General features: G+C 64.5%; 2 protein-coding genes across 2 annotated transcripts in view; both read left to right on the top strand.

Moving 5' to 3' along the window:
• The window catches only part of LOC119100339 (dystrophin), a 41,006-nt gene extending 38,766 nt beyond the window's left edge, over nucleotides 1-2,240 (top strand). The window contains exons 19-21 of the mRNA XM_037223442.1: nucleotides 577-690; nucleotides 1,391-1,550; nucleotides 2,188-2,240. Coding sequence (XP_037079337.1) covers nucleotides 577-690; nucleotides 1,391-1,550; nucleotides 2,188-2,240 — 327 coding nt within the window. The remainder of the gene's footprint in view (nucleotides 1-576; nucleotides 691-1,390; nucleotides 1,551-2,187) is intronic.
• Nucleotides 2,241-2,944: 704 nt separating this feature from the next.
• The window catches only part of LOC119099857 (dystrophin, isoforms A/C/F/G/H), a 46,542-nt gene continuing 36,235 nt past the window's right edge, over nucleotides 2,945-13,251 (top strand). The window contains exons 1-3 of the mRNA XM_037222947.1: nucleotides 2,945-2,984; nucleotides 7,359-7,436; nucleotides 12,908-13,080. The gene's annotated coding sequence lies outside the window, so the exon portion shown is untranslated. The remainder of the gene's footprint in view (nucleotides 2,985-7,358; nucleotides 7,437-12,907; nucleotides 13,081-13,251) is intronic.

The raw sequence follows: 13,251 nt of genomic DNA on the forward strand, positions 1-13,251 counted from the left end.
GACGTCAGGCCGTGTTGTGACGTCAGACCGTGCCATGTGATCGACCTTTGGTTGTGCTGTTCTCCCGAACCGAGCCCATTACGGGACCGCGCCTGATGCTATCAGACTATTCCACTCCGACTTTATTCAGCCGTTTCGGCTGTTTTCGCGTCTTTCCTTTCCGGCCGAGCTCCGGTTTCCCAGCTGAAATAGTGGCACTGAATCGGGCCGACTCCCGCTCAACCTGGCGCTATTGTGGGCGCCGGGACCGTCTCAGCTGGCCGCCGCCAGCCAGCGGACGCGTCTGCTCGTGTCGCCGGTTTTTGCCTGGAGATCGTGAGCTGCCGCTTCAGCGGGGATGGTGCGCGCCACTGTGCCCCCGGTGTGAGCTCGCCGGTTTTTGTCAGGAGATGGTGAGCTGCCGCTTGGCGTGGGCGGTGCGCGCCACTGTGTCCCCGATGTGAGCTCGCCGGTTTTTGTCGGGAGATGGTGAGCTGCCGCTTCGGCACGGGCGGTGCGCGCCACTGTGCCCCCGGTGTGAGCGGCGGAAGTGGGCGACTATTGCGTGCTGTTGACCGGCGCCGATGGCTGCCGCAGTCGCGGCTGGAGGAGCTGCCCGACAAGAAGGCCCTGGCCGAGAAGCTGTCGTGGCCAGAGCGACAGTTCCGGCCACTGGACCAGCTCAGCAAGATCAGCGCTAACCTAGAGCGGGTGAGCGGCGCGCGGCGGCCGTCTCGCGGCCACTTAGCGGGATTAACTGCCAGCCGGCCGGCTTATGTTTCTTTTTTGTGTTTTCACTTTTCAAGCGTTGACGCGGCCGTTTCTGTTTTTCGCTCCTACGTTCCGCTGTTTTATAGGCTCTTTCCGAACTTCTCCCATAAGCAATCGCCCACTACCACTTACCATATGATATGATGTATCATGTTTGCTTCAAAGCCGTTCCCTCGCTTCCTTAGGCGGTCGATCCTGTGCCTCCCTCGAAACGGTGTCTTGATCAGCGCCATTGCTCGATGTCAGCCATCATTGTGTCTGTGGAGGCCTAGTGTCAGTGATTCGGACGGGCTTCAGCCATACCCGCATCCCCCGGATGTGACAGCTGACCCGTATAGATACGAATAAGCGGTCAGTGCGTGCGTGTGACCCCGACTTGTTAGTGACACTGACGCATGTGAGACACGCGTCGGTCTCCCTAACGCGTCAATGAGCCAGACATGTGCGTGGCCTAGGCCTACGTGTGACGCTGTCCGGCCTGTGAACTTGACCTTGTGACCTGAAGCCTTGACTTCCTGACCTGTCGGTGACGCTGACGTTCTGACCTGTCCGTGATGGAAGCCCATCTGATACGTGGGCTGCCGGTGCCGTGTGCCGTGACCTGTATGTGACCCTGACCTGACCTGACTTGCGACCTCAGGTGGGCGACACGCTGCCGGGCTACGCGGTCCCGTCTGCAGCAGCAGCTGTCGGTGGTGCAGCGGCTCTACCAGGGCCTGACCGCGCTCAGCGACTGGTCTCAGCGCCGCACCAACGAGGTGGCCGGCTGGGGCACCGACAAGCGTACCGACCAGCAGCAGGTGAGCAGGCGGCCGCGCTGCGCGGGCCACGTGGCACGGGCCGGTGACGGATGCGGCAGGTCTTGGCGCCTGCATGCGCTCACGTGACATGGCCGTGCTGACAAGAGGGTCCGTTCCTTCGTGGTGCGATCGGCCACGGTTCTCTATTCTCTGCGTGACGACGCCAGGCGGGTTTGGCAGGCTCATAAGCCCGGCCTGTCGCCCGGACGGCGAGGCGGGCGGCGACAGCATGAGTGTCGGCCTCCAATCCAATAACGTCCCGCCGCGACGACGGCCGGTGGCTGGGGTGCGGCAGGTCGCGGGTGGGCGGCCGAGTGGGGCTTCAGACGGGTCTGTTTGGGCGGGCTGGCCGCTCGGCCGCTCGGCCGCTCGGCCGTCTGGCAGTGGCTCAGACGCCTCCTGGGACACGCGCGCGGCCTGGCGGCGGGTCACTGGGGGATAGCTAGCTGTTGCGGGTGTGATTGTTCGGCATTGCTGTGTGTTTCATTGTGACCGCCCATTACTGCTCGCGCTGTCCCCGTGCCTGTCGGCAGCTGTTGTGTGCCAGGGTGGGACGGCTCCCCCTCCCTGTGTGTCGGCGCTCGCGTGTCGGGCTGTAACGCCCCCCCCCCCCCCCCTCCTTCGCTTGTGTCGGCAGCTACTGGCGGCCGACCTGGGAGAGAAGCAGCAGGAGTGGCGCGCAGGTCGTGACCCAGTACGAGCAGCTGGAGCAGGCCTGCCAAGCGGCCGGCCAGCCGGTGGCCGAGGACGTCAAGGTGTGTGCAGGTGCCGGAGCGAGCGGTGACGCGGCTGGCTCCGCCGGCACAGCCCGCCCCACGCCCACCCGACGGCCGCCGGCTCCGGATAAGTTCACCATCAATGTCTGGCTTGGTTTAGAGCCGGCATAGCAGCAACATTGTGCGGTGCCTACGCTGGTGTCGACGCTGGGCACTCAGCCGTGCTGTCCGGTCTGGCGCGGCGTCGTGGCGCGGCTCGGGAGCGTGCGCCGGCGACGGCGGCTGGTCGGCGCCCGCCTGGTCCCCTCTGTCGGTTCGGAGCCCGCCAGAGCTCGGAGCTCGGGCGCCGCCGCCCCGTATTGATTCCAATTACCACTGATTGAATCGTTAGACCGCGAGAGCCGCGACGAAAAGTCGCTCCGATGACGGCTGTCGGCGCGCCTAATGAGGCGCGGCCCGCCCGTCTCCGGTGCGGCCCGCGCGGCGCCGCCTGTTGTCGCGCGCGCGGCCGTGACGCCGATCAATGGCCGCCGCCGCAGGGTCGCGTGGACGCCCTGCAGACCGCCTGGCAGCAGCTGCAGGCCGTCTCCGAGGGCCGCCAGGTCAAGGTCACGCCGGCGGCGGCGGCTCCGGCGGCGCGACCGACCCCGGCGGCCGGCCCGCCCGCGCCAAGGCACCGCCACCGGACGGAAAATCGACAAGCCGTTCATCAAGGAAGGTGAGATCCATTCGTCGCCCTCTGATAAGCTCCGCTGTCGCTGTGGTTGTCGGGTGTCGCGGCTGTCGTCCGGCGGCGCGCGTGGACGCGGCCTATGATCACCATGTACACAACGGACGCCCGCGAAGTGCGCTTGGCATGTTAGCGACCTGTGTGCGTGTTACGTAATCTGCTTTCGCTGACGTGGTGGCTCCTCATTGCCACTGACACGCAAATACGCCGCGTGGGATGGGACTGTCGTTATCTTGCCTGTCCAGCGCGTTAGCTGTGACAATGTTGCGCGCGTTAGCTGAGACAATGTTGCCCAACGCATCGACTGATATGGCTGGCAGCTGGTATTGATTTCAGCGGCAGTGTATCAAGGTCAGGCTTTTCCAGTGGGCGAATAATAGGTACGGTGCGGATACTACACAGAAACCTTGCGCGGTCGCCCGTCCCCGGCCTCACTATCTAAGCTAGAAATCTGGCGCGTTCACGCGTCCTTTGCCTTCGTTCGCGAAGTGCTTCTAGTACATTGGCTTGCTCCGCCTGATTAAGCGCCCTGCCACACATGCCCTCGGTCTGAGCTTACCACTGCGACGGTGGTCGGACGCCAGCGTCGATTCCGTTCGCGGACGTGTTGTGATGGGGAGTTTGTACCGTTTCACTCGGCTATGGTGTGTAGCTCGTGATGCTGGCACAATATGCATAGTTTCACGGTTGCCGTGGTTATTTGTTGCATTATCGCGTTTGAACAATTTCCAGGTGACATAAAATTCATAAGCTCCGCAGTTATGACAATGTTTTGTACATTTAAGTGTGACGTTAAATGTTTAAGCTGCTGGGTTTACCATGCATTTACATCTGTCAAAATTCTAGAACCGCACCTCTAAGGCGTCATGAGTGACGACGTATTCGTCGGGTTCATGTCCGCCACATTTGGTGTTCTTGGGCCCGATGACATGGCTTGTCGCGTAACATGCATACCCTCTTCATGCTGTTGCGCGTTAGTCGGTTTTGGACAGCCCATTTTGCAGTCGCCAGCTGTTGCAGACAAGCCTACTGTGGGCGATGTGGCGGTTTACGAAATGAGATCAACTACTTGATATGCAGTAGCTGACTGTAATGTGTTGGGCTGGCTTTTCACATCGCTTTTCATTCAAAGGGGTAGCTTCTTGGCTGCAATTTATGTTGACCACAGTTACTGGCAGTTACCTGCGTTACACCGCTCTCCGCTCCCTTTGGTTGTTAGTAAATTATAGCCGATCTAACCTAGTATTTAGAAATATATGAGCTGCTGCTGATACCGCGAGACTTCCGGCGTTGCTTCCGCGTGGCTCTTGCGTTTTCAGCCATTCCTGGAGGTGTGGGGGAGGGGGGCGAGGGGCGGCAGGAAAGGGTCTGGGGCCCCGTCCGGCGAAGTTCAGAAAAAACATGTCCCTCCGAGGCTTTAACCGCCGCGTGCATACTTATGAAATAAAACGTAAGTACAGTCCGTAAGTGCTTTCCATTTAACGCATATGGATGCATTTTTTTTCGCGCTGGCAAAATACCGAAACCAGTGTGAAATTTAGAATGTCATTTTGAGGATGGAACATGAATGTGATATGAGCTGACAAGTATGTCACGATGGCCTGCCAGCTGCCCCTGGGGTGGATGTAATAATCCGTACGGGACACGGCGTGGAGAGGTCTCCGGAGCCGACGGGCTGACGACCGCGTCGGCGGGCGAAGGAGGGAGGGGGGGGGGGGGGGGAGGCAGACTCACCGTTCTCCAACCGGTGGCAATCCAGTGAGTGGGCCGCCGCCACCGAGCGCTCGTCCTTTATGGCTCGCTGCAGAACCTGACCTTCAGCATGGCCGGACTGCCTTGCTGCAGTGTTCACTGGTGTTTGTGGTAAAGTACCTAAAACAGTATTATTTCGTAGGTTATTTGTTTCCCACCTTTGCTGCTAATGGATCATTAACATGCCACCGAGCCGTATTGACTTGATTTCCTCCAAACACGGTGCAACGACCGGGATCAGACACGAACACTAAAACATAGGGCAGTAACATAGAGGTACATTCGTACTAACGACGACCACCACGCTTGCCTTGTGTCATTCAGCGGCGAGCGGACCCAAGGTGTTGAGCCATGCTGTGGTGGAGCGAGTCACGTGCAGTGCTGGGCGCCTCCCGACACTGAATGCACGGTTCACTGTCCCAGCTGATTGGCGGTAGTCCGCGCCAGTGCGTACGTAAGCGGCGCGCTTAGCCTGGCATGCGCTGGCGTCCTCTGATGGCGGCGGTGACGGCCCTGGGATGGCTGTGCGCCGCTGAGGCGTGTACGCCGCTGCGTGGCCCCGCCGCTCCGGCGCCGTCCTGGCATGAGAAGGCGTGACTGGCTTGCATGAGAAGGCGTGACACGGGCTGCGGGTGACGGCTGCTCACGCCGCGGCGAGCAGTGCGAGGAGACGTGCGTGAGGCGGCTCGCTCAGGCTGGCAGAGCCGGCCGGACCGGAGCGGGCGCGCGGTCGCCGTGCGCTGCCGCCCCGCGCCGCGGTGAGCAATGCGAGGAGACGTGCGTGAGGTGGCTCGCTCAGGCTGGCAGAGCCGGCCGGACCGGAGCGGGCGCGCGGTCGCAGCGCGCTGCCGACCCGCGTCGTGGGGTGCCGTCGCCGTTGGAGTCAGCACGCCGATGGCTGGGGTCAGCCCGCGTCCAGCTGCGAAGCGGCGGTGTGCTGCAGCGCCGCCGTCTGTCGTGGGACTACATTATGCGCCATTAGGAATTTGTCTAATGAACTGGCGAATACAAAATGGTAAAGCCGCTGTTGGCATTTCAGTGCAGCATCCTGCAATACATACAACATGGTTCACCTTCAACGTCAATGTTGTATCAGCATATTGCTATCAAATACGGCCGCTTGGAGTGGCGCAGTCATGTTCTCTTCCGTACGTGAAGGGCCGAGTGCCTCCCTCGAGTTATGGCTGAACGCTAAGCCCGCTGCAAAATGTTCCGTTTGCCCACTTTCTCGCTGTGCCATTACCCCGCACATGGCGTGTTTTGTTTCGTCTGATTCTCGGGTTGCGATTTGCTGTAGATGCTACTTGGCGCCTACCAAATAGTGCCGCTGAATTATGCCATTACGAAATGACTCACTAGCTCATGTAATGACTCGTCCTCTGTATGTCACACTGGGCGCCTTTGACGCTTTGGGCTCGCTGCAAGCTCATCTTACTGTCACTTTGGCGCCTTTCAATAGGTCGTAGGCCAAAGTGTCAGTAGGTCTCGGTTGCGAAAAGACTGGAACACGCTCTCCAGCAGCGTGCTATACTTTGTCGAATAACTTCTCTATTGACCAGAAAGGCTTAGTGTTCTCCCGTGCCTTATATGCCATTAGCCAAATTCGAGCATCATGGTGGCTTCACAGACCGTGCTTACTTGTGGCTGCTGTCTATTGGTACCACGGGTGCCAGCTTTGTCGGGCCGCAACCGACACAGGGGGACTGGGTTCGGCTGGTGTAGGGAGTAGCGTCCTGTCTGGTCCCACTCTGGTAAAGGACCGCCATCCACGGGTGTTCGCACGGGTGTCCGCAGGGGCACCGGGTCCGGCTGGTGTAGGGCGTAGCGTCTTGTCGGGTCCCGCTCCGGTAAAGGGCCGCCACCCACGCAGGGGCGCTGGGTTCGGCTGGTGTAGGGAGTAGCGTCCTGTCGGGTCCTGCTCCGGTAACGGGTGGATAGTGCTAGCTGTTTATTTCAGGGTCTAGCGACCCTGCCGGTACGTGAGCTCCTGCTCCCTCCCCATCAACTGCATTCCCGCATCCGGCCCGCTCGCCACGCCTCATTCTCGTGTTATCGGGGTCGCCATGCCTCCTCTCACGAGTCCCCGGGTTAATGGAATCCTGGTGGCTGAGGGGCGTGTCGTGTGGGTCAGTCGCGACTGGGTCCCAACACTTCACTTTGGCCAGGATACCTTGGGGGGCGCGAGGCCTGTAGGACTCCGTGCGGGCCTAGCAGCTTGTCACCTTCGCCGCATGCCCGATGCCTGTGGCAGGTCTCGGTTTGGGCTTCCGGCTGCGTACGGTGGCTAAGCAGTCAAGGGGTGACTGCGCTGAGCCACGGTCAGGTCGGGGAGGGGTCTCCCCGGTTACACTAGGCCTTGTAGCGACACCGTTGTGTGGTACTTCTGTTTGATGGTATTTTCACATGCTCCATGCCACTAAATGTTTGCGTATGTGTGCGTGCCTAAAATAGGTGCTCGCGAACCACGCGCGCCAGTGACCCTCAGATGAGCGCTGTCGCGGGCCAGACGCGCTTCAGCGGCTGTCATCTGCGTGTGTCCGGTGTGTCTCAAACGCGCGTGTGGCATACCAGCGTGTCTAACGGTGTCGGGCACGCGCGCGTCCTTCTCAGCGCTGAAGCGTGTGACGGCGGCCATAGTGCACGTGGAGCCGCGCGTGTACGTGTCCAGGCTGCTGCGGCCGGGGGCCCGTGAGTGACTGCCGCATGGCGCTGACGAGAAGACGGCCGGATCACGTGCCGTGCCGTGTGCCGTGCGACGTGTGACGTGTGGCGTGTGGCGTGTGGCGTGTGCCGTGTGCCGTGTGCCGTGTGCCGTGTGCCGTGTGTCCAACCGCCGCCAACCCTCGGCTGCGGCCCTAACACGGGGCGGGGGGGGGGGGAGGCGGGGGTGCGGACGCGGGGACTGGACCGCTGCATGTCGGTGGAGCGGGACGGGAGACGGGGCGTCGGCACGGACCGGCGCTCGGCAGCCGGGCGGCGCCGGACTCGGTCCGCCGTGCTGCCTGTGGAGCGGTGTCATCTTGCCGGCGAGGCCGGCGTACGGCTGGCGGTCCGGCTAGCGGTCCGTATCTCCATCACCCATCAGGTCGACTCTCTGATGTCGTGACTGAGCTGGATGCTAAGTCGCCTGCGATTGGACGTAGTTGTGAGGGAATCTTGGTTGTCTGCGGCCCGCGGCAGCCGCGGTGCGTCTGCCACTTGTCGCTCCGAGAGTTCTCGGCGGTGTGCGTCGGCGGCCCGCGGCGGCCCGCGGCGGCCGCGGCGCGGCCTGCCGCTGTCGCTCCGAGAGTCCTCGGCGATGCGTCGGCGGCCGGCGGCGGCCGCGGTGCGCCTGCAGCTGTCGCTCCGGGAGTCCTCGGCGGTTGCGTCGGCGACCCGCGGCGGCCGCGGTGCGCCTGCCGCTGTCGCTCCGAGAGTCCTCGGCGGTGCGTCGGCGACCCGCGGCGGCCCGCGGTGCGCCTGCCGCTGTCGCTCCGAGAGTCCTCGGCGGTGCGTCGGCGGCCGGCGGCGGCCGCGGTGCGCCTGCCGCTGTCGCTCCGAGAGTCCTCGGCGGTGCGTCGGCGGCCGGCGGCGGCCGCGGCTTCGTTGACCGCCTCTTGCCGTCAGCTGACGAGCAGGGCGAGTAATAACTGCCAGGTGGAGAGCCATTGTATCATTGGAATGGTCGTTTGTTGGCCATCGTTCCCGCCGACGACTCTGCTGCGCAAACAGAGCGGTGAGAGCGGGAAAGAGACAGCGAGTGTGCGTGTTTTTGCAAAAGTCAATCGGGACGAACAAGATTGAGAGAGAGAGAAAGTGAAAGCGAGGCAGAAATGCGCCGGACCTCTGACGCCGTCGCTCGCTCCGCTGCGGATGGGCCGAACCGGTGGCGACCTGGGACTCGAGCGCGTCGCTCCTGGCCTCTGTCCGAGCGGTCTTGGCTCGGCGCCCAGACACGGTTCAGCCCGCAGCTGTCCGATTCACGTCGCGGTCCGGTCCGCGGCTGCCCTGCCGCCGACCGCCGCTGCGCGCAGCCGCCGGCAGCGAGGCGTCAAATAATGGCCGCATCGCGCCGGCCCTGGTCAATGTCGCCGCCACCGCCACCGCCGCCGCCGCAGCCGCAGCGGTAGTAGCAGCCGCGTGGCGGTGCGAGCGGAGCGCGCGCGCGGCCGCCGCGTGCCAAGTCGAGCCGGCCGGCCGCGGGACGACGATCGGCGCCGGCAGCGGCCGTGTTTGTCGGCTGTGAGTCAGCGCCGATCGCTGGCAGCGCCGCCGCCGCCGCCGCCGTCCAGCCAGTGCGTCTCGCTTGGGGCTCGGCCGCGCCGTGTGCGCGCGCCCGGCGCGGTGGCGTGAAGTGCGGCGACGCCGGCGGGACAGCGCGGCCGCCGCCGGGCGTCGCGGTGCCGCGCAGACGACACCATGTTCCTCTTCTACAAGGTGGTGAAGAAGGGCAAGGAGCGGAGCCGGCGCGCGGCGCCGCGCGGCAGCAGCGACGACGTGCACGGCGCGCGCCGACACTCGCTCTGCCGGCTGGAGGTGCCGCGCGCCGATGGCCGGCAGCGGCGCCGCTCCTCGGTGCAGCCCTACTACATCGACATCGGCTATGGCAGCGGCCGGCGCAGCTCCGACGCTGGTTCCCGGACCAGCTCCCGCCGCGACTCCAGCTCCCGCCGCGACTCCGAGTCCCGACGCGATTCCGAGTCCCGACGCGACTCCGAGTCCCGACGCGACTCCGGCTCCCGCCGCGACTCCGGCTCCCGCCGCGACTCCGACTCCCGCCGCAACTCCGAGTCCCGACGCGACTCCGGCTCCCGCCGCGACTCCGACTCCCGCCGTGACTCCGGCGCCCGCCGCGGTCCCGACTCCCGCCGCGGTTCCGGCACTGGCTCCGGCTCCGGCTTGCGGCGCGGCTCCTACGCTCCGCGTAACGATGGTGTGACGGCGTGGGGTAACACGCGGCTAACAGCGCGCTCGGTGGGCGGGACGGCGAGCGTTCCGCGGCCGGCGCCGTCCAGCATGGCCTGGCTGTGACTAACTCCGGCGGTGCTTAGGTGCTGTGCGGTCCTTGAGGGCCACTTGCCGTGTGTATGCGATTGTAGAGCTCGTCGCTTCAACGCTGGAATCGGTCACGTGTTGAAGGTGGTATAACACTGCATTTGCACACTAAGGCGTCATGGATGGACCTGGGGAAGTCACAGTTGTGTGCACGACTGTCGTCCGACCCATGGGTGCTATCGATTTGCACTCCGCATGGTCCGTGCATGTTTACTTACGCTCCTTTGCGCTCATAGTGGTCCACCATCAGCAGGGCTTGGTGCACTGTGCCTTCGCGTGATGCAATGGGCCGTAGTGTATAGCTGACGCGGTGCGTGTTGGCCGCCGGCCAGCCTGCCGGGCCGGGTCATGCAGTGCGGTCGGCGGCGCGGCCGCCCGGTCCGTCACGTGTCACGCGGGGCCGGGCTGGACCGCAGGTGTGGCCAAAGGGTGCCGCGCGACTCAACGACGAACGATAAAGCCGACGGCATTTATTCATGGCCGCCGGGGAGCGGCCGCGGGACGGCGGCCATCGATCCCGGGACTTGTCGGCCTCCGGAGCCGAGCCGAGCCGAGCCGAGCCGAGCCGAGCCGAGCCGAGCCGAGCCGAGCCGAGCCGAGCCGAGCCGAGCCGAGCCGAGCCGAGCCGAGCCGAGCCGAGCCGAGCCGAGCCGAGCCGAGCCGAGCCGAGCCGAGCCGAGCCGAGCCGAGCCGAGCCGAGCCGAGCCGAGCCGAGCCGAGCCGAGCCGAGCCGAGCCGAGCCGAGCCGAGCCGAGCCGAGCCGAGCCGGGCCGGGCCGCACGGCTTCGCGGCGCGGCTCGGCTTGGCTCGGCTCGGCTCGGCTCGGCTCGGCTCGGCTCGGCTCGGCTCGGGCTGCTGGCGATGGCCGCTGCGGTGCCGGTCAGCTCGGTCTGCCGCCGTCGCCGTCCCCGGTCGGTCCTTGCACAATATGCTGCCGAGCAGTCTCGTGGCGGTGCAATGCTGGGTCTCCGGCTGGGTGATCTCGTCTGTAGTTATATTTTTCACCTTGCTATGCACTTGTCGGTATTAGCGTTGTAAGTGCAGCGTTTTGCCGTCATCAGTAGCATTGTTTACTGGGAAGTGACTGGTGGCCGCGTCCAGACTCTTGTCGGAAGTGCCGTCGTCCGGCTCCCGCCCAGCCCCGGCAGACCTCAGCGGACCCGAGCAGGACACTGACGCCCAGCGTGGGCCGGCGCCGGCAGCCAATCACGAGTAATCGGCTTTGCGGCCGCGTAAGTGGCCTGATCGCAGCCGACTCTGTCGGCCGGCGGCCGTATTTACACGCGGCCGGTCCCTCTCCCGCGGCCGGCGCTGTGTGCTGAGGCAAGCCTGTCCTCTCCCACAGTCGGCGCTGTGTGCTGAGGCAGCCCTGTCCTCTCCCACAGCCGGCGCTGTGTGCTGAGGCAGCCCTGTCCTCTCCCACAGTCGACGCTGTGGGCTGAGGCAAGCCTGTCCTCTCCCGCGGTCGGCGCGATGTGTTTACACGCGGCCGGTCCCCCTCCCGCGGCCGGCGCTGTGTGCTGAGGCACGCCTGTCCTCTCCCGCGGCCGGCACTGTGTGCTGAGGCAGCTCTGTCCTCTCCCACAGTCGGGGCTGTGGGCCGAGGCAAGCCTGTCCTCTCCCACAGTCGGGTCTGTGGGCTGAGGCAAGCCTGTCCTCTCCCGCGGTCGGCGCGATGTGTTTACACGCGGCCGGTCCCCCTCCCGCGGCCGGCGCTGTGTGCTGAGGCACGCCTGTCCTCTCCCACAGTCGACGCTGTGGGCTGAGGCACGCCTGTCCTCTCCCGCGGCCGGCACTGTGTGCTGAGGCAGCCCTGTCCTCTCCCGCGGCCGGTGTTGCGTGCTGAGGCAAGCCTGTCCTCTCCCGCGGCCGACGCTGTGTGCTAAGGCAGACAGCAGCTGAGAACATGAGACCGAACAGCTGTCGCGGGCGGCAGCTACTCACCAGCGGCAGACGTGGCGCACGCATGCCGGATAGCTGCCCTGGCTGGTGGCTAGAGCGGCGGCGGACGGTCCGAGGCCTGGGAGCACTTCTGATGGACAGTTGCGTCCGCTTAGCGCCGTGACCCGCGGCGGCGACGGCCCTGGAGCTGGCATGCTGGCTGCCGACGGCACCATGTGCAGACCCTGACTCCATCCTGGGGTGGGGACATCGCCGCCACGGTCACCGCCGTCTGGTTCGGCCCGGTGTCTGGCGCTGTTTTCCCGCCGAGGCCGGTCCGGGACGGGACGTCTCTGATGCTGGGCTCGGCCCGGTGCCTGACGCGTCTCTCCTGGCTGTGTACATACAGTCGAGGCGGGGACGGCGCGGAATGCCGCGAACGTGTGTGTTTATGTACACGGCCGCGGCGGCCGGGACAGGTGTGACCTATCTTGGCACGGCTGGCCGTCGGTGCACGGGGCGGCGTACGTCACCCGCCCGGAGGCCGCTCCAGCGGTGCCCGCGTTAGCTGCAGTCAGACAGGCAAATTGTCAGCCGCGCTCCAGCTGATCGTCTCTAAGGTAGCGCATGCGAAAGCAGCGTTATTATTTAATGGCATGCTTTTACTGGAATCTATATGAATGCAGCCCGAGGCATACCAGTACTCGGGGTCCACTTCCCCGCGGCTTGTTGCCATGCATTCCGTACTAGAACCAACACACCCATTTTGGTCACCTTTTTATGCGTGTGCATCTATTTTTTAGTTAACCGTGCATGATGTCGCTGATAATGGCCTGAATTCGTGGTTTACGATGTACGAATCATGTATGCACTTATAAATAAAAGCACCGAATCACCGACAAATGACAGGGTTCACAAACATACCGTCGGCCGCGCACGTAGCCACTACACATTGACACTATACAGCAGCCGAGGCAACCACTAGGCTTCTGTGTTGGCCACGTCCTCAGGAACGCCTCTGGAGAATGCGAACGCCTTCGAAGATGCCGGCAGCTGAGGACGGGTCCATGACGTCGGGCGTTGGCCACGTCCTGGTGGCTTGCATCTCTTGACGCTCTCATCCTTGACGCTTTCACGGGTAGCGCCACTGGTAATAACTGCACGACTGTTGTTGTTGGGTGGAGGCCCAGCCCTGCTGGGCTCCCCAGTGTCGCCGGACCCCTAACAGCGGCTGTGTGTTGCAGAGGCTCAGCCGGTGTCCGCGGCGCCGGTGTCGCCATCGTCACCCGACTCCGCCGACTCGGCGGAGGCGTGGCGGGCGGGCTCGCTGCCGCCCAGCTTCCCTTCGCCTCTGACGCGACACCGCACCTTCAGCCCGTCGGCGCTGGTCGGCAGCCTGGACAAGAGCATCACCCAGGTGAGTGCCCCGCCCGCCCGCCCGCCCGGCATGGAGGGTGAGGCCCGGCCAGGGTCGGTTCGCTCGCCTGCCGGGACCTGCTGCCGGCGCCCCCGCTACTTGCCGTCCCGCGGCGGCGTGTGACCTGCCGGCCGGCGGCGGTGCGTCGGCCTTGCTTTGAGCCCGTCAGAA

This window comes from Pollicipes pollicipes, unplaced genomic scaffold (genome assembly GCF_011947565.3).
Source record: "Pollicipes pollicipes isolate AB1234 unplaced genomic scaffold, Ppol_2.1 Scaffold_4881;HRSCAF=5763_pilon_pilon_pilon, whole genome shotgun sequence".
Classification (NCBI taxonomy): Eukaryota; Metazoa; Arthropoda; class Thecostraca; order Pollicipedomorpha; family Pollicipedidae; genus Pollicipes; species Pollicipes pollicipes.